Source organism: Pararge aegeria, chromosome 4 (assembly GCF_905163445.1).
Source record: "Pararge aegeria chromosome 4, ilParAegt1.1, whole genome shotgun sequence".
In the NCBI taxonomy this organism is placed as follows: Eukaryota; Metazoa; Arthropoda; class Insecta; order Lepidoptera; family Nymphalidae; genus Pararge; species Pararge aegeria.
Genome location: NC_053183.1, coordinates 4,000,460 through 4,022,452, shown reverse-complemented (window position 1 = coordinate 4,022,452; position 21,993 = coordinate 4,000,460). Strand labels below are relative to the sequence as shown.

Below are 21,993 nucleotides of genomic sequence, written 5' to 3'. Positions count from 1 at the left end.
TTTAAGATAATAAATATAGGTATTTCCAAAATTTTGTTTTATTTTACTGGTGTAACAAATTAAAGAAATATTTAAAAAAAAACAATAAAACAACACATACCAGTGCCGTACTAACAAGGCCCACATGATAGTTATGTTTATACCCAACTTCTTTTTAACTATTATTAGATAGGACGAGTAAACGGTAGACATAATGATCTCGTGGCGCACATCTCAGCCCTGTAGACAATCTCACAAAAAAAAGAGGGTTCCTAATTCGAAATTAACACTTTTTTTTTCATTAGAATGAAAAAGCGCTGACGAAGTTGTTTAAGCAATTCATCATCATTATTATGGACCCCATGGCCCACTACATCACAGCACAGGTCAGGTCTCCTCTCTAAATGAGCAGGGGTTCGGCCGTAGACCATCACGCTGCATCACGCTGGCAGAGTGCTGATTGGTAGACTTCACATGCCTTTAAGAACCATATGGAGTACTCTCAGGGGAGAAGGTTTCGTTACAATGTTTTCATTCGCCGTTAAAGCAAGATACTAATCAATTAAAAACAATTATCCAATCACAATTAAGAGTATGCGCAATACAAGAGTAAATTAAAACCGTAATAACACTTCACAGGCTTTGGAGGTACATTATGTACTGTATCTGAGACTTATCTGTGAAACCGAAACGCTTATAGTTTTTGAGTATACTACTGCCATAGTTTATAATGAAAGAAATCAGATACAGCCCTAAAATCACATGGCAAGTTAAAACCAAGTCACTACTGTCACTTCATTAGGTACGCGACGCGTAGCGAAGGTACTATGCGCGTGTCAGTCTTATATCCTCAATAGGGTTGTCATAAGTAAACACTAAGAATGTTTTTAATTCGTTTGTATGGAAAAATAAATATGCTTGTTTTTATTTAATATTTTTAGATGGTGGTTCGGGTACTCGTTGCATACAAATAAACCATAAAAGGGGTCAACCGAACTTCTGATAACGATTAAGACACCGGGAGGTATCTTTGCATCGTTCGAGTTCATACATGACTTAAGTGTATCGATAAAGTAGTCGTTTTTATACCAAAATACACACCAATTGAACATTGCTTGTTTATCACATATAATTTTAATTGTTTCTTGAAAACTATCGAAGTCCTACTATATAGTATAAAGGACTACGTAATCGATAAAAAAGCTTGGCTCTAACCAGGTTGCTCTACTAATAATTTTGAATGACAGTGTGAGATGGTGATAACAAAAAAAAACACCCGGCTAAGTTTGTAGTGGGATTCTTCTTAGACCAGGACGCGTTTGGAACCCTCGTTTTACTCTTGAGTTTTAAGTTTACGAATGTGGTTATCGCCATCATCTCACTACCGTGTAGTTCTTATGTGCGCGTCAAAAGTGCCACCTATGGGACTACTTGAATAAAGATATTTTTGACTTTAACTTTGACTTTATCTTTTAACTAAATAATAATTAATTTAATAAAATATCAAATATCTGGCAAACATAAATTTATCGTTATCTAAAGTTTAATTATTTACCCACTTTATAAATTTACTATAACATTTTACTTACTGCTATGAGTTATGACAGATTGCCGGTGACCTATACCACTACCACAAATGTATTAGTGAAATTAAATACTTAGTACACGCAGCGCCGGATTAACCATGTAGCAAGAGTAGCAATTGCTACGGGCCCCGCGCGAAAGGGGTCCCCGATATTTAATACCGCTCATCTCTGCCTGACTGACTGACTGACAGACACGCACACACGCACACGCCCACACGCACACACGCACACACACACACGTACACGCAAACAGACATCGCCTATAGTAATTTACTAAACTACTTTTAATTACACATAAAATTTTAACCTATAGATAGCAAATACGTATTGTATTTAAGATACGTATTGTATTTATACGTATTTAAGATACGTATTGAGTATTGAATTGTATTTTTACACGCTTACAAACAACATACAAACATACAAGTGAAGCTAATAGAAGCTTCACTTGTATGTTTGTATGTTTGTGACCGACTTCTTTTGACGTAGACATATCGAGGACCGATGTCAATACACTAATTTGAGAAGATTATTCCAATTTTCAATATAAAAAATAAGATTTTTTAGTTTTTTCGAACTATTAGTTATATTTAAGAACCCATAGCAGATCAAGGGCTCTTTTAAAGAATTCGCGACGGGCCCCGCGCTTGCTTAATCAGGCACTGAGTACACACTGCTAGTCCGGGGCAAAACGTCATCATTTTTTCTCCTACCGAAAATCGCTCAACGCGGCTAAACATGTTTTCACTTGACGTGTTAAAGGCAATCTCTCACATTTACAGTAAGGTACAAACACTTCGCAGTAATAGGGTCAGTCACAAAACGTGGGGCGTAAATGTGTAGTATTTCACCCTTTATATTTTCCCTTTTATTTCCTTTTTATTCCTTTAGACATCCTTAACTTCAAGATCTGAGCATTTACTATACAACCAATTCGGGTCAAGATTGAAGATTATTAAAGAACAATCGATATTTATAGATAAAAAGTGGCGATAGCGTAGTGGTTAGAACTTCGGCCACACTTTCTGGAGGACCCAGTTAGATTACCGGCAGGCACCTCTGACTTTCCGAATCTATGTGCGTTCTAACCAATTAAATATCGTGCAAGAGAACTATACTCCACCACTGGTTTGGTTATTTTTTACTATTACTAACATGTATCTTACACGTTGAAGTCCATCAATACGTATTGGAGTAGTGTGGCGGGTCTAGGCTCTTATTATCCCTGTATTTGATTAGGAGATCTGTGTCTTAGTCTCGCATCGTCTTACAATAAAAATGGCGAGTGGAATTAATGATTAACTTCTTTCATACCCTGAGTAAAAATACATATAAAGTAAAGTAATTTAAAAAACAAATTGCCTTATTATAATAACATTTAAATCAACTATCTTATGGATTCGTAATGATTTAATCTGATTGGTATCAACGCAGCATCGTACTGGAACACTAAATCGCTTAGCGGTACGTCTTTATCGGTGGTAACCAGCCACGATCTATGCCTATAACTATAAATATGATATAAATATAAATTTCCGAGTTGCTCCAACGGGGTATCGAACCCGGGCCCCTACTCATAAGACAACGGCGCTCACCACTGCGCCACGGAGGTGATCAGAAATTAGGTTTATTATTAGCATAGATTTGACTTAGAATGTTGATAACTTTGAAAATACACGCCAGTAGGTATTCATTTGGCTTTTATCTACAGGGAGACCTAAAAGGACTTCAGAGTAAATGAAAATTTTATCGAACGAAAAAGCCTCGAGTACTGAAATACCCGAGGGCGGCGTGAAATTAGAGCCGTTTTAAATAATGGAGCATCATTAACAAGTCAGCCGAAAAACTCCTCAGTGCAGCGTTTTTGTATAAGAAAGACGTCGTCCCGTTACTTTTTAGGTGTTTGAAATGAAAATTATTGTCGATCCTAGTTTTTACAGTTCGTCCACCTCAAAATGGGAAACGGTATTTTTAAAACCTCTCTGTGTCCATCCCTCCATTTGTCTGTATAGGATAGTGACATCTAGTTGAACCATCATAAACATCATCGTATAAACCTATTACAGTCCCACTACAGGGCACGGGTTTCCTCCCACAATGAGGGTTCAGGCCGTAGGTCCACCACATTGGCTCAGAGTGGACTAAACTACGCTTAAACTCAAAACTAAGGTCAATAAATTCTTAATACTTACTGTAAAAAACTTCTCGTCTTCTTGTAGTAGCAGAGATTTCTGTGACAGAGCTCGTCCTAGAAAGTACTACCGCGGTGCTAAGTAGTAACTAATTAATTATGTAATTCTGAACAACCTTATATTTTATATCAATTTCAGTTCGTCCCCTTAGTAACACAAAAACGTATTTCGATTTTGTTCAATTTGAGAAAACAAATAAAAACTGTGCGACATGATACAATAATGAGAATATAATTACATATTTTGAAAATATTACGTTTAATGCTTAAAAATACGTTTCAGATCTTATTTAGGGTCGCAAAGCAAGTAACTTATTATTTTTAAATGCTATATTTATATGTTTAAAATTAAATAGTTTGGAATAAGGTATTAGATACGTTTTTGTGTTACTAACTTTTTTGTAAAATATTATATTATTATTAAATTAGATACGTCTGGTTTCATATTTCAAAGATTTATTTTGGGTACACAATATAACAAAAACAAGACAATAATGCAAAACACAGTATTAATCCGAAGATTCTGAATCAGACTTTGTATCTTCGCTACAACCAGTGTTCAACTCCTCGTAAAAACGGTGATATTGTGATGGTATTATACCTTGTTCACAAAGGCTTTTTAAATCTTGTAATTTTTCTGACGATATTTTCATAGGCGAGTTATATGCTCTGATCCGTTCGATGGAATCATAGTTTGTAGCACCCCTTGTTACTCGCCGTATTACTTTAAATGTTTTAAAATCTGTGTCACTTTTATTATATTTAAAATAAATATGATCACAATCGCCTTTAATGTATTTTAATAATGTGATCTTGAGCCAATTAATGTTGTTACCATCAGTGTCTATTTTCTTATTTTTAATAATTTGTTCTCTTAACTTCAAAGCGTTAAAAAACATCTCTTGGCCCATTTCAATGACATCGTATTTCGATGATTTTGATGCCATTCTGACTGCAGTGTACCATCCTGAAGGATGGTAAATATTTACATTCTTTGATGAAGTCTTAATGTGAGCGTGCACAGAATCTACCTCCATCATGGAATGGCCAGGTTCAAAGTAGCCCTGTTCTATTTCAGTAATATCTAATATTTGTACAGCATAAAGGAGAACCGCAGCTAAATTAACATTTCTTTCTGGCCTCCACAAGTATCACTCATGATAATGAATTTTTTGCCATTGGCGTGGTCTGCTAAATATTTAAAAAGACAAGAAGACAACTCGTTTGAACCTCTGGACGCAATACCTTCATGCCACATAAAATTTGACGCCCGCCTCGACTCAACATCATAGACTGTCGCGTTATATGTCGTAAGTCGGCGTTTGTAAAAAAATGGCTTTGGCTGATACTTTAGGACAATATCGCACGGCTTCTAAGTCAATCTCAATAAAATTTAAAACTTTATTTAGTGCTAGGTTTTTGTTATCATCATGGTACTGACGTGCTTCAGTCTTCCGGCGAATATGTTGCATGTGTAATGGAAATAGACCTGGTTTTTCTTCCTCACTACAATTCTTGTATTTTACGCATGAATCACACATATCCTTACGGGGCTTATGAAATTTCAAGTGTTGATTATTGAAAATTTGTCTGTAAAGCCAAAACTTTTCAGAGACAATATTTTGCTCAGTGCATTGCTTCATGTATAGATTATACATATCTCTCAGTGATAAATCTTCCGGCAAGTATTTATGATTTGTTTTTTTCCGGCAATAATGGGACGGCACAGTAGGGAATGATAGGATGTGCTTCTCTATTATTTCTTTGTTTTCGATTGGTCTGGTAACACCTGGTTGGTGCTTACCTCGGTTGCTTGGAGCAACAACACGTGCTGCATCCCTTTTCTTTAAAACATTTCTTAAGAATCCTTCTGATATATCTAGCGTCTTGAGAAAAAACTCTTGACACACTTGGACTTTTCCACCGTCTTTGTAAAAGAAAAACTCTCGCGTCATTTTTCGCCTGGAATTTTCACCAGCAGTTTTAACTTTTGTTTGAACTTCATCCACCAACGTGGAGACGTACTGTTTTTGTTTATCTGAATCTTTTAAGTTCCAGTAGGCGTTATGAATCATTTCCCTTGCACACTCGTCAAATGATTGATTACACTTTCTGCGGCAACTACTGCAATCCTTTGGTCTTACTTTACGAGCACCCACTTTTTTACCTCTTAAAGAAACATATTCTTTTCCAGATTGCCTTAAGCACTTTCGCACATTTTGCTTCCAGGTCTTGGGAGCAGATCTTTTATTGCGAGTTTTTTTATGATTTTCCACTTCCAGTTGGTTTTCAGTTGGTGTAGAGATTGTTTCCGGCTGTTCAAATGAGATGGCTTCAGGCATGTTCGGTAACGATTGGTCAAGGATGCTAGGAGAATTATTGTGAGCTGTTCTTTGGCTGAACTGACTGCATGGAATTTCTCCAGAATCGTCATGCGCCGGTAAATCAATAATTGGAAGAGAAATTTCTGAACAATCAGCCTTTTCTGGCGTTGAATATTTAAATACAACTGTCGTATTTAAATATTCAACGCCAGAAAAGGCTAGAATAATAACAAATTAATATACTACGACAATACACACATCGCCATCTAGCCCCAAAGTAAGCGTAGCTTGTGTTATGGGTACTAAAATAGCTGATCAATATTTTAATGACTATAAAACACCTACATAAATGTTTATAAGATACATATAAACACCCAGACACTGAAAAACGTTCATGTTCATCACACTATCATTGTCCAGTAGCGAATGCATGTCGTATTTTTGTTCACAACAATAAATAAATAAATAACTGTTTATTTCTTAGATGAAAAGCCGCATATGTAGTGGCGTGCAATGGGTGTTTTACCAGGGTATGCATACACTAGGAAAATTCCTTAAATCGTAACGAATTCGCCTCCTATACGAGTTATATATGCAGTATGCAGTGCTTTTGTGCATGTATGGAGTGCACGCCACTGCTCATGTGCAGTAATTAGTTAATTACACTAGCAACCACACCTTTAAGACCGGAAAACAGCGTTGCGACAATGCTGCTTAGCGGCAGAAAGAAACACGGTAGTAGTACTTCCCCGGACGAGCTCTTGTCACAAAGACCTCAACTACTACTGATATAAATGGATTTTCTATAGTATAAATGGAACTTCGTTTAACCTACTTTTAGAAAGTATTTACTGCATGGCTTTATGTCAGCAGTATATCGCTGTCAAATCCGCTTACCCCGCACGAGTCTTACAAAGTTCATAACTACCTGGAAACTGCGAACTTAGCAAACGTATTCGTTTAACTGTAGGTACTCTTGGTCGGTTGGCTCGGGCTAAACCTATTTTTAACTTTGCCGTACGGGTTTCTCTGGTGCATACATGCTGAGACTTATGAACTACATAGCGGGCGTAAGAGTGTACAAAGTTAAACGCTCATTACTTCAGATGTAAGGGTGTATTCAAAAGGATGGCTGTGAGAAAGGATAGACTGAAGGAAGTGTGAAAGGACGGGTGACAGAACGGGCGGATGGACGGACGGGCGGTCCGTCCATCCGCCCGGAAGTTATGGGGCTCTTAAAGTCTGGACGGATAGACAACATGCAATTTCACCCACGTAGATGCACTCTAGGCTATTTAGTACACAAATATGTACATAGCCAAATTCCTAGGGTATTGCCTTGAACTTTGGGATTTGGATTAAATAACAAACTCCATCAATTACCTCAGGGTTAGTCACCTGCCCGCACTACCTTTGGTCGTTGTGAACAAAGCACGCATTGTTGTCAGCTTCCGTAAACTTTTGACGTTCCATCGTTCACGCCAGAGAGAACACAAAGTAACGGGAAAGATTAATGGAAATTTTAATGGGCCGTAGTATGAGGGCGGATGCAGGCTTTGAACCATTTCCGTGTGAATTTTCTCTTTGGTATGCAATAAAGGTGTGAATACACCTTTATTGCATACTAATCATTCATTCATTCAGTAAAGAGGTTCGAAGTCAGACAACTATATGTTTTTGTTAATAAATTAGTATTTATTTCTGTGGCCCAAAGCAGAATAAACATTTATAAATATCCTACTTTAACGGGTCTTACATACACATAGGATACTTAATACTAATATCAATCGACCAAAACAAAATATTTTATAAATTTTTTAAAATGTTTTACAGTAAATTCAATTGCAACATGTTTCAATACCGCTATGCTATGACTTGTGAGTATTTGACTAGTCCCAGAAGAGTGCCGTCCTATACAAAACATTATATTTTACGCATTATTATAAACTAGCTGTTACCCACGACTTCGTCTGCGTTTGATTTAGTTTTTTGATGTGGCATTAAATTTTGTTGTACTTAGATCTAAAAAAAATAAAGTATTTAGTATCGCTAAGCCTTAAATGAGGGGTTTGTTGCTGTCCGCTGAGGAGTTCTGTCATCTATCTCCAACCACAGTTTGGGCAAAATTAAAACACATATTATAACCTCTATAGTACAAAAATAATTCTATAAATCTGTTATAATTTGTCGGAGTTATGGTGTAAAATCTTCAAACATTCATCCCCTCTCCCAAAGGAACCGCTTAATGTCGGGATAAAAAGTATCCTATATTACTTCTAACACTTCCAAGAATATGTGTACAAAGTTTCATGAGGATCGGTTAAGTAGTTTTTGTGTGAAAGCGTAACAAACACACTTATATTGACAGTTAGGTATAACATTAGTAGGGATTAAATTATATTTTTTTAATAAGCCTGCAATAAGTGAAGTGATTTAATAAGTGACAAAGGTTTATGTCACCCATGTATTTTTTTTGTTTGAAAATACTGGAAATTTATGATTGTTTTATATTTAAGATTATAAAACTATTGATTATTAAATATTCCTATTTCATTGTAACCAGGCTCTTAAAAGTTCATTTATATACATGGGAGACCTAGCTCCAAAATTAATGTAATTGTGAGGCTGTAAAAAGTGCTGCTAATCAACGTAAAAAAGATCTTGAAATAAACATGATACTTGTATATAAACCATTTTTTTCTATAGTTATTATAAAAAGTGAAAGTTTTTTTTACTCTTTACTATTTTAAGATTACGAAAACTCAAGAGTCCGAAGCCTGAAGCTTTATAAACTATAACCTGTTGGGCTGTCAACGTCACTGTCAAATGTCACTATCATATGCTTTTGACATTCGGTTCCGTCAGAGTCAAAGGTTATTTTTATTTTTTCAGTCCGTGTTCCGTAGTTGTACGTCATATAATAAATAATCATAATTCATCGTAAGATATGTAAATTATTTATCCTTATCAAAAGCTATAATATCTGTATTAGATTTGATTCAATTCTTCATCAAGCATACTGACAATGAAGCGAATCGTAGTTTCTTTGACCTCTGCACTATTTACTTTTAGATAAGCGTTGAATACTTTGCAGTTTATCAAAAAATTGTGTTATCATGTTTAGGTGGAGACGTACGCTTCTTGCCGGGTTTAGAGTTCACTGTAATTGTGCAATAGAACATCACAACATAAGTTATAAGACAGTGAGAAGTTTAAGTGCAGCAATGGGTGACAAATTCAAGCTGCCTGGACGGTATGGTGCCGGTGAAAAGAGCGTATGGTGAGTTTTAATGGTTTTCTATCAAATCTCAAATAAATAAATAATAAATTTACCACGATAATACACACATCCTCCTCATTAGTTCCTCACTAATGTTTTGAATGTGTTGTTTGGTTTCAATCAGCTTTGAATATATTGTTATGGGCGAGAGATTGACGTAGGCTACTTTCTAATGTGGAGTTCCTACCTCTTATGTCTTTGCATTAATAACATGAGTCAAGAAAAAAGAATACATTACTTCCTTTTTTTTTGTATCTGGCTATGTTAATGTACTAAGTTGACCAAAAGTTGCAGTATAACAATACATTCAAAAAGTAAATGTAAACTTCTATTCTATACTTATGTATTTCAGCAAGTACGCTCAGGAACTTCGCTATCTTGTTGTTCTTTGATCATTCTACCACAGAACATCATTATGAGCAGTGGCATCTTCATTTGGTTGATATCAGATCAATTTATTTTACGATGCAAAATAGTAAGGTCCATGGATTCTTCCATAACTTAGTTTCTTTCAAAGCAAACAGGCATCTTTTGAGTATCCTAGATCATCATCATTTGTTTTGTTCAGTTATAATAATCAAGGATTTTGCTTGATATCTCACAAATAAAATGGATGGATTCAATCCCTTGGTGGTACTTACTAGTTATATAATTTCTCCATAGTTAAAAAGCACATGAGTTACAACATCCATTAATAAAACAATTGCACTGTAGCAATAACAGGATATTCTTTCCTATGATATGCTCTGTGACAGACAACTGTGTGCACAGAATAGTATATAACAAAAAAAAAATTGTTATGGAATACTTCTCTTTTAGAATAGAATAGAATAGAATAGAATTTGTTTATTTACCAGAACAACACAAACAGACTTACATACGGAGTAACTTAAAAATTTTGTACTTAATTATAAATAGCTTAAGTCTATGATGTGTCGTGCCAATAAAAAGGTTCTGACTCAGCTTAATGCTCCGGATACTAATGTACCCACAACGCTGGTATTCTGTCAGTACCTATTTAGTTGAGGGAAGTCCAATTATGAAATCACATATAAAAACAATAAAAAAAAAAAAATAATAATAATATATATATATATATATATATATATAAACTTTATAAAAGAAAGTAAACTTCATTATGGAAAGAAGATGAAAATTCATTTTTGTTTAAGTAGTAATGGAAAAGTATGTTAGTCAGATAATAATTTTCAGTTTTTAGTAGTTATTATTGTAAGATAGTGCCACATTAGATTTTTGAATGTTCAGTAGATAATAGCGATATAATTTTTTAAAGCAAAACTTTGATTTTTTAACTATGTATTAGTTATTCCAGAAACTCCTTCTTTCCTTAAGGAGAAGTATAAAACCAAGAAGAAAGAAAAGTATTAACATTTTCCAAATCATAATACCTGTGTGTGTTATGTGATCAGTTTTACCACAATTAGTAATTAATAATATTTGTCCCTTGCCCTTGCCCTTAATATAAATTTTATTGATGCACCATGTTTAAAGCGGTGACAAGGCAGTGGGTAGGAGCTCACTTTCGGGGGCCCAGTTGAATCCCAGCACGCACTTAACTTTTGTAAGTTATGTGCGTTTTAAGTAATAAAAAAATATCACTTGCTTTGACGGTGAAGGAAAACAGAGTGAGGAAACCTGCATACCTGCGAGTTCTACATAATGTTCTCAAAGATATTTGAAGTCCACCAATCCACACTGGGTCAGTGTGGTGGACTAAGGCCTTAATCCCTTCTCTGATGATGAATGATGATGACCATGTGTGTAGGGTTGAATACATTCAGCTGGCCGCTGAGTACAAGCCTGCTGTGAACCTGGGTCAAGGTTTTCCTGACTATCATGCGCCTGAACATGTCACCAAAGCTCTTGCCAACGTTACGACGGGCGAGAATCCACTACTCAACCAATATACTAGAGGATTTGTAAGTATGTCTCAGTATAACTTTTGTAATGTGAAAGCTTAAGTGGATGTTTGTTACTCAATCACAAGCAGAATGTCACAATAGATAGTGTGAAGTCTGGATTAGTACATATGTAGTATGTACTAATCTCTGGGCTTCTTGTTATCCTGGAAAAATGGTTCTTGTGGTTTGTTTTTCTTGTTCACAGGGCTAGCAAAATTGAAACTAATGCAGATTAATTAGTGGGTAACTACTACTTATTTCATAAATCCAATATATTTCTATTATATAATACTAGCTTCTGCCCGCGACTTCGTCTGCGTGGACTTCAGAATTGGGTCTAAAGCTTCGCTCGTTAACAATTTTTAATCTTGCCACGGTAACTATTTGAGAAATCGGTATAAAAAGTACATTGCCTTTTCCAAAGCATAGGTGACATGCATACCAAATTTCAAAACTGTCTGCCAACGGCTTAACTCGTAAACAATTTAAAATTTTCCTTTGGGAACTTCTTAAGGAATCGGGAAAGAAGGCAGCCTTAGTTATTTTCCATACCAAAGGCTACATGCATGCCAAATTTCATCCAAATCCGTTTAGCCGTTTTCGCGTAATTGAATAACAAACATCCACACTTACTTACTATTTATAATATTAGTAGGATGAGATTAAAATATAATATTAGATAATTATATTTATATAGATTTATCCTTCCAAGCGGTTTGATTTGCTATAGTTCAACAGTAATGTAGACTTCGAAGCTATATATTTTTAATTTCAGGGGCATCCTCGACTTGTACAAAATCTTGCCAAACTCTACTCACCTTTGATAGGAAGGGAGTTGGATCCAATTAATGAAATATTAGTAACCAGTGGAGCTTATGAAGCTTTATTTTCTGCTATCCTTGGTGAGTATTCTACAATCCAATTGATGGATCTAGAGGCAAGAGCCACTTTTTCGTCTCGCTTGCTTTTTTTCATGGACAATTCACAAAATGGCAATGTTTCTCTTGTCAACAACAAACCATTAGACTGTTCAAAAAATCTTAAAATAAGAATCTAGAAAATTCCCCATCAACACGAAGCAATTAAGATTTAAAGCTGGTACGTGGAAGGGATATTTTATATAAAGGAACCTGAACTTTTGTACAACGAATGAAGTTTTTTCCGACGTAAAATACCGTTTAACCTTATTTGTGACGTAGTACGAAGTGACAAGATGTTTTTCGCTGGATTCGGTCGTCTATAAGGTATCTTCTCATTGCTGATTGCGATGACATAGAAAAGTTGATAGTATATATTTATATATGCTCTCTCTTGTTCCTCTAAACGCTCTCATTAGGTTTATAGCAACATATGTTATCCGGAACCTTCTAACAGAAATTGAAATCAACTGTTTCATTTAACTAAGAAATCTGGTTCCAGGGCATGTGGATGAAGGCGACGAGGTGATAGTCATTGAGCCCTTTTTTGATTGCTATGAGTTCATGATAAAGTCAGCGGGTGGAGTTCCTAAGTTCATTGCCTTGAAGCCAGTGAGTATTCATGCGCATATATATTATTTCCAAACTTATTTTATTTCACCTATTTATTTGCATCAGTTTCAATTTTTTCAATTTTTAGAAGATAATGTTAAATTAATAAATGTGTAGTCGCGCGGTACTGGGAAGGGAGTTTACGACTAAGAATAAGGTAGATATCCGTGCGGCTTAAACTATGCAACAGATTGAAAAAAAATTAATAATATTTAAAAATTAGAGTGAGATTACGTAATTTTTTCTATCGAGAAAATATCATATTTTTATGTTTTCGCTCAATTAGGGCCCTTGGAAATATGATGTTGTTTTTTTATGTTTTTTTTTGGGTAAATCAAACTTGATGAACTACTGTAAAAATAAAATCTAAAAATAGCGAGTTTGCTTTATACCCCCTCTTAAAGCATGCTTTAAACCACAGATTACACAATAACACTTAAAAGTAATAAGTATAATACTTTTGTTATTTTAGTATTCGGGGAAGCTGAAGTGTGTTCAGACCGTAATGATTATTGTAAAACACTTTAGTACCGATTATTATTTTCTTTATTATATAGTCGCGTGTACGATAACCTTATTTTCCAATATCACTAACCTCTCATAACTGTACTTATAATAATGTTCTAATCTTCGTCTTCTTATTTAAATCGGGTATGAAGATCAGAGGGCAAATTTTTTATGTGAAAAATGCTACTCGGCTAAATGTGGAGTAGAATCTTTAAAGAACTATTAAATCTATATCCGCACAATTTCTAACCGATTTGAATCGAATTACTACAGAAATTTTCCAAATCATTTTATAAATGCTTGAGTTCTGAGGTAACTAACAAACCAAGAAAATAAATCCGATACAAAGTTTTTTGTATTTATTCGTCTTTATAACAACTGTGATACAGACTTAGTAAACATTAACTACTTCTTCCGAGTTTAAGTCAACCTTAAAAGATAGACATATGCTGTCACGGACTTTTTTTAGAACTTTTAAAGGGGAACAACTTTATCACACATGTCTTTATCGAAACTTTACGCAGCGAACGCAGCGGAAGGCGTCAAAAGAGAAAAAAAACCACCGATTTTTAAACATTCTTCATTGGCGCTATGCTCATATTGGTCTTGGCGTGATAATATATAGCCCATAGCCTTCCTCGATAAATGGACTATCCAGCACTGAAGGAATTTATCAAATCGGACTAGTAGTTCCCTAGATCATTGCCTTTAACTAAACAAACGAACAAATAAACTCTTCAGGTTTATATCTTTATAAAATATTTCTTGTGTGGAGTTTAGGAAAAGTTCAGTGGCATACACACGATGTCACTGAACTCCTCCTAAACGGCTGGACCGATTTGAATGAATTTTTTGGTATGCGTTTGGGTGGCACCCTGGATGGTTTAGATTCACAAATCCGCCCGACAGATGGCGCTAGGGTCCGCTAGTATTCGTTTAAAATTTCACCATCGTCTTTTCTTTTTTCAGTAGAACACAGTCTCACACTTTCGCTGTTTGTACGCTTAGATTTTCTAAACTAAGCTATGGATTTTAATGCAGCTTTCAGCAATAGCTAGAGTTATTCAAGGGGAAGGTTTATAGGTGGTAAACATGCGTGTTTTAGTAAATAAAGGCAAATAAATTCAAAGATTTGTCATATGCAGTGTGATGTCGTAACAGAAATATTTTTGTGCGCTTACGTTGGCATGAGTTCGTACAATGCAAATTTGTATAGTGTAGTATATCCAGCGTAACGAACACCGGGAAATTATATTACGTCACAAACATGCAAATACTATTTTTATCTTATCAAGTAATTAGTATTATTAAAAAGTCAAAAGCAATTAACCGCGGTGGCAAAGCACGGATGTTTTTTTAAAGTTTCACGACGATGTTTCGATCGAAAAGATGCCGAGACAAAAGTCGTAGCTTGTTCTGTAAATACTACACAATAAGCAAGTAGTAACATCTAAAATGTTGAGTAAATGCCACTTGCAGCGTGATTGAATCAGGTATGGGGAGATCCGTAGAACTTTAGAAGAACCAGAGCTACTGACATAGCTCAGCGAGTCGCAAAGCTGAAGTGGAAATGGGCGGGCCATATAGCTCGGAGAACCGATGGATGAGGTGAGGTTCCAAGGTGCTAGAATTGCGACCCCGCACAGGTAAACGCAGCGTTGGTCGGCCCCATACGAGGTGGACAGATGACTTTAAACGAGTCGCTGGACACAAGGGGCCCAGGACCGTGGATTTTGGAACTCATGTAGCAAAAGTACTATGCGCGTTTCGGTCTTTTACCTACTTCTTGAAGTGGTTACGTATATAGATTTAAAAGTTGCTAAAGCGCTCGTTATATTTCATATCCTGAATATGTTTTCGCAGAAGCCCAGTGAAGGAGAAATGACCTCAGCGGACTGGGTGCTCGATGACAAAGAGCTAGCTTCCCTGTTCAGCACTCGTACCAAGATGCTCATATTGAATACGCCACATAACCCAGTGGGAAAAGTGTTCACAGCACAGGAACTGCAAACTTTAGCCGATCTGTGCAAGAAGCACAATGTGCTGTGCATTTCTGACGAGGTGTACGAATGGATGGTTTACAAGCCGCACAAGCATATAAGGATAGGTGAGAATTTTGCTTATCACTTTAGCGTATAGCGTCTTTCAAAAGGAGTTTAGGTATGATGTGGGGATTCGGCAAATTATCCTGGCGGCACCTTATTCTGAGGTAGCCAGAATGCTATTAGATTTTAAGTTAAAATAAGAGAAGAAGGAAGTATTTATTTTAGTAAAGGCAACGATGGGTGAAGTCCCGAATAAATAAAGAATAAAAAAGGAGTTTAAAATATGGTAGCAGAAATAAATAATCTTATTCACTTCTCATGCATTTCAAGTCTTACTATAACCCATTTTTTATGCACTTCTGCATAGAAAATTATAGGTTACTGTTATAGGCTCTGAGTCTTTTGTTTTTGATCAATGTAAAGAGTATACAAACACTACGTAGTTTATTATTTTTTTTTTTTTTCTAGTTATTAAAATAAATTCGTCCATTTCTGGTATATTAATTAATTAATTGATTTTTTAGCACTATCTACATTACTGTATACCCATTACCCAAATAAAAATTAAAAAGTTACCAAAAAATGCCTAACAATCAAAATCTGATCCCAATCTTCAACTAACATTGCTGTGGCTGGGAAGCCCAGCGCACTGTTTCATAATTAAAACAAAACATAATTTTTTTCATGGTATTAGACTAAGGACTAATGTGTATTTAGTTAGATCATATATATATATATGTTGTACCACCTACAAATTACCTATAACATTTTGAAAGAAAGAAAGAAAGAAAGAAAGAAAGAAACATTTATTTTTTACATTGCGCCACACATTACAATATTCACAACACCACATATGTTATGTGTGGCACAACCTAGAAAAAAGGTGCCAGCTCAGCATTGTGCTGCATGCGCCAGTGGGAGCATACAGCGCTGATTTTCAGTTGGCACCTTGTACCAGGTAACACCACGGAAATACGTAGCCATCTACTGACCACATTTTAAGCTTAGTTTAAAAAAAAAAAAACTAACTAAATAAATCCACAACAATAATAATAATAAACAATTTAATAATAATTTTCTTGTATGCCTTTGGTTGCCAGGAAGAGATCGCTTTTTAGCGATAAGGCCGCCTAATTGTACCTTCTACCTTATTTATGATTGTATGAATGTATACATTCACTCATTCATCCAAGGACGCGTTTGGGAATTTGTTACAAAATATATGAGTTTTTATGCTCGCTTTCTGGCTAAATTAAGCCAAATGAAATACAACTAAAAATAACTACAAATAGTTATCCAATAGTTCCTAATGTGACCGTTTCATTTTTTTTTTTTTAAATCAATATGTTTAATACCATATAAACGATTTTCTGTCGCCTTTACACACAAAATTATCGATTTTGATTATTTATTTAGTTCTATGTCCTCACCAGCAACGTTACCGGGTATGTGGGAGAGGACCATCACAATCGGCTCAGCAGGCAAAACATTCTCTGTGACCGGCTGGAAAACTGGCTGGGCTTATGGTCCAGCTAACCTCATGAAGAACCTGCAAGTGGTTCACCAGAACTGCGTGTATACTTGCTGCACGCCCATACAGGTGAGTTGCAAGTTTTAGGGGCGCCGCCGACGTCCGGCGTCCGCAGTGGCGTACATAGGGTATGCACAGAGTATGCAGATGATATAAAATGGAGAAAACCTCCAGTCTTAGTTATAAAAAACTTGGGCGTTGTAAGAGTTATAAAAAGCCTATCCTTAAGTTTTTATAACTCGTATTGGAGATTTTCTTCATTTTGTATCATCTGCATACCCTGTGGTAGAGTCACTACAAACAGACTGACTTGACGTTTCAAAAGCGCTTATAAACTAGGACTACTTGAAATAAATGAATTTCGAATTTGAATTTGTGCACGCCACTGGGCGCCCGGTGACCCGATATTATATTGAAAAAACAAATTAAACGTTGATTGCGACATTAAAATGCATACGTTCTTCATATAATCGGTCAAAAACAAGTCCACTAAACTATCGCTCTGATTATCGAACCTACAAAAAGTCTGACGTGAGCAGATAAATGACGGAGTTTTTGCACGTTAATTCGGGCAAAAAACTATCATTATTGCACGCGAAATTCTCCTGCCCTAGAAAGTGCACCCGGCAGTCTTTCAAATAAAAAAAAAAAGTGATACTTTGCTTTAAGCTAACCAAGTACTACAGGGGAGTATATTTCGGGTGTATCTTTGAAGTTGTGTTGAAATTATTATGATAAGAATATTTTTACTGTTTTTTTGCCTGCCAACGAATAATTCGGTATTATTAAAAAATAATTGAAAGGCAGTCATTATATTAGCGCATACATTTCCATTGGGTTACGACAATAGTACTATGTTGTGATCATAACAATGATTAAGACAAAATAACCGCTTGTTATATTTTGTCAATCAAAAAACGGGCAGAGCCAGAGCATTAATATTTTAAAGAAAGTAAAAAAGAAAGATGTATAAAAATTAGGAAAACACGTGAAGGACAAATCTGGATTAAAAGGAATCAACTCACGGTACCCCTTCGCGAATCCCGGGTGCCACTTATTTTTACTTAAACACAGTAACTTCACCACCACAATATTCAATGAGGCGTTATACGAAACAATATAAATTTATACACTTTTTGTAACTTATACGGCCATTGCTTTATGTTCTCACGAAAGAACGTGCGCGCGCGGGACGGTAGTCGGAGCTCGACATTTTGATCATAAATTTGCGAACCCTAAAGAGCGGGTAGGAAGAAAATAAAGAGAAAGTGTCTAATAATAGTCATTTTTAATAGATGTGTTTTGTTGTGGCACATAAATAATTGCCATATTGAAATTGACGTTAAATTGAGGAGGTATTATGAAAATTAAGCTTAATTTGCTACATTCCGCGAAAAGCAGGAGAATCTGTATGGTGTAATTAATAATTTCTTCAATCCTTATACTCCACACCAAACAGATCTTCGGCAATGTACCCTACCTTAAGATATCAAAACCGTTAAAAAACGATTTGGTGCAGACAAAGTAGCGCGGGTCAGCTAGTATACAAAAAGCTAGTAACTAAAAATCTTTTTAGGAAGCAGTAGCACGTTCGTTCGAGTTCGAACTGGCCCGGTACAATTCTCCAGAATGTTACTTCTTCTCACTGGCCGAAGAGTTGATTTCTAAGAGAGACTATCTCGTGAAAGTGTTAAGGGAGAACGGATTCAACCCCACCATACCAGATGGAGGATACTTCGTGATGGCCGATTGGACTAAACTTGGTAAGAATCTATTTAGAGTGATTTATAATTTGATTATACAACATAATTCCTAAGGTAATTCTGGACCTACTGATTCCGAAAAAAATTGTAAATACAGCGAGTTAACTAGGTTATGAAGTTACTAGGACAAGGTAGATTGGAAGCAGCCAGCTTCGCTGTCAGATGAGAGATAGAAAAATGATTGTAAATGTTGATGTTGGAAAGGAGCAACTACTGAGTTTCTTGCCGGCTCTTCTCGGTAGAATCCGCTTTCCGAACCGGTGGTAGAGTCACTACAAACAAACATACTTGACGTTTCAAAAGTGCTTATATAGTAGGCATACTTAAAATATTTTTTAGAATTTTTAATACGGATTTTTTTTTAAACACAAGTTTTCCCTTGACTGCAATCTCACATGATGTAGTCTGAGAGGGCTAACCTGTTAGGGAGTTTAGCAGTTATACAGCGTGTAACCGAATGACCAAATAATATTGAATAATTGAGACGTATATTTCATAAAGAATCACCTTGTAAAATATTAAATCAAAAGAAGCATAATTATTTTTCCATAGTACCTAATTCAAAACATTCCAAGTGTTCACTTATGACAACCCTATTGAAGATGAAAGACCGACACACGCATAGTACCTACGCTACGTGACGCGTACAGAACAGGGTGACAAGTGTCACTAGATTTTAATTTTGCATGTGATGTTATCTGAGTTCTTTCAGTATAAACAATGGCATTGGTTTACTCAAAAACGATTAGCGTTTCGTTTTCACAGATAATTCTCAGAGACAGTAAATAATGTACCTCTAAAGCCTGTGAAGTATTATTTCGGTTTTCAATTACACGTTGTATTTAACCCCCATCGGTTTCCACGCCACATCGGCACAACTTTGTCGGTATGGTGGTAACTTGAAGCCTCCCACCAGACAAGATCAGAGAAAATTCAGAAATTACAAACTCCCATATTGCCCTGCTGGGAATCGAACACGGGACTTCCCACTTGAAACCTCAGCGATCACCAGGGAGGTCGTCAAAACCAATAATACCCAAGATGCTGGCATTCGAAGGGGCTGCCCTTTGGTAGGCCAAAACAATTCTGTTACCAAGGTAACAGTCATCTGTCGGATCGGACCATGAAATAAAAAAATGGTAAAGTGTGTGACCTCCAGATTATCCAGAATAATCAGTTAGACAGACAGACAGTGGCGTGCACTGGGTTCCTTACCATATTAACATACAGCAGGAAAATTGCATAAAACGGAAAAAATCCTCCTCACATACGAGTTATATGTAAATTTTAGGGTAAGCCGTGTTTTCGTGCATGTATGAAGTGCACGCCATTGCAGACAGACAGACAGACACAAACGAAACAAATTACAGTTATGGGTTCAATATCGGTTATAGAGTGCCCTCCAAAACATTTGAACCGTTACATTTTTATTATCAGCTCAGATATCATGACCAAATATAATATTCGAATTTTTCTTTACCTATGCCTACCTGCTAGCGTTTGTTGAGTGTAGCGCACCTATAAGACTTAGACAGACAATAGATCTGTGCCCAAAGGTGGAAAATTCATTTCGCTGCATTATTATATAAATACTTTTCTTCCAGAGTACAAGATCGATCTAAAACAGGAGTCTGATAAGTACAAAGACTATCGCTTCACGAAAAAGTTCGCCAAGGAGGCTGGAATACTCACTATACCGCCCACTGCTTTTTACTCTGGGGGGCATAAGAACTTGGGTGAAAACTACGCGAGGTTTTGTTTTATAAAGGTAAGGTTCTATGCATCATCATATTAACCTATTACCGGCCCACTACAGGACACGGGTTAAAGTAAAGGCCTAATAATATATAATAATAATAAAATATAATGCCATAATATAAAAGGCGGCCAATATCGTTCTTTCTCGTCGTGCTATCTCTTTCGTACAATATACAAACGTGCCTATATTGTGCGAAAGAGATAGCACGACATGTGTTTTGTAATTGTAAATTTAAAAAAAAGCCCTCGCTAGCACATAAAAATACCCTGGAATTTATATAGTTGTGTGGAAATCGCTGGCTTGTTATTTCGAAAAGAATTTTGATTGTTGGACTCCACACACCTTTGGGAACGTTATGTAGAACTCTCAGGCATGTAGGTTTCTTCACGATGTTTTCCTTCACCGTTGAAGCAACTAATAGTAAAGTATTTGATTTTTTAAAACCCACATAACTTGGAAAGTTGGAAATGCGTGCTGCGATTCGAACTCGGCGCCCTCGAAAGTGAAGTCGAGTTCCTATCCACTGGGCTACTAACACCGTTGCGAGAAATATTACATATACATTCGTGAAATTTGATTCGAAAAAAAATTCAATGTATTTATAATCTTTCACATATTTTGAAATACAATTTATAATTTTAATTTTCCAGAAAGACGAAAACCTTCAGCTGACAGAGAAACTTCTTAAGGAATGGAACGCTAAGAAAAACTAGGTTGGATAACATTGTTAGTTAAAATCTAACTCACTGCCAATTAATACAATACATCACTATACGTGTACAAAATATATAATATACAGGGTTATAAAAAAATACTAGAAAGCCTTCGGCCTTGTTAATCCTATCATTAAGACTAACAACTTTTGTTCTACGACTTTTCAAAATTTAGTATTAATTTATTTCATACAAAAAAAACCTGTTTTTTCTGTAAAGTGACATTACACTGTGACACCAAATACGTGTCCCTGTTGCCGATGTTACGTTACAGAGTAGTAACAAGTAGAGTATCTATATAAAATTAATTAAATTAAAATAAATTGAATATTTCACAAACTATCGATTTTAAAAAAAAGTCGTAGACCAAATGTTGTTAGTTTTAATGTAAACAACTACGGGTCAAAAGCTTTCTAGTATTTTTTTATAACCCTGTCTAAGTATTTATTTGGCTCAAAAGTATTTTTTATCTCACGAAGACCGTTCTATGGAGGTTATTGCAGTGCATAGTGCGTGTTGTATTAGTGTGCGTGCATGTTAAGACAGAGTAGCGCACACACAAACACAAAATCTTAGTACGAAATGGTCTTTACGGGATACATGTACTATGCAACTGGACACACTAAACTAGTCGAATTTTAATTTTCTTAAAGTACTGTTTGAAGATTCAGTTATAATAAACTTGCATTTATCCATCAAATAAAATGTTAAAATGTTAAAAAAAGTTAATTGATTTCCTGAACGTTTTATTTTAACTTCTTTATAGTGTTCCAAGTGTATAAACGCTACTTTGTTTATCATTATCCAAAAAATATCGACATTTGTATTAGAATATCGTGGTTTTTTTTAAATAACAATTAAGTT

The 21,993-nt window shown here is 35.6% G+C and overlaps 1 protein-coding gene across 4 annotated transcripts; it reads left to right on the top strand.

The window, feature by feature from the left end:
* The first annotated feature begins 8,936 nt into the window (after window positions 1-8,936).
* Window positions 8,937-21,457, top strand: LOC120623305 (kynurenine--oxoglutarate transaminase 3). Of its 4 annotated transcripts, none has more exons than XM_039889266.1 (10): window positions 8,937-8,953; window positions 9,205-9,360; window positions 11,147-11,300; window positions 12,058-12,184; window positions 12,702-12,811; window positions 15,182-15,425; window positions 16,797-16,963; window positions 18,471-18,657; window positions 20,262-20,425; window positions 21,067-21,457. In XM_039889266.1, exons 2-10 carry the CDS (start codon window positions 9,305-9,307, stop codon window positions 21,127-21,129), a joined length of 1,272 nt encoding a protein of 423 aa, XP_039745200.1. In that variant the 5' UTR covers window positions 8,937-8,953; window positions 9,205-9,304; the 3' UTR covers window positions 21,130-21,457. The 4 variants fall into 4 exon arrangements, with proteins under 4 accessions (XP_039745200.1, XP_039745199.1, XP_039745198.1 ...); XM_039889265.1 differs by having other exon boundaries at window positions 8,947-9,020; XM_039889264.1 differs by lacking the exon at window positions 8,937-8,953 and adding an exon at window positions 8,966-9,029.
* The last annotated feature ends 536 nt before the right edge of the window (window positions 21,458-21,993 follow it).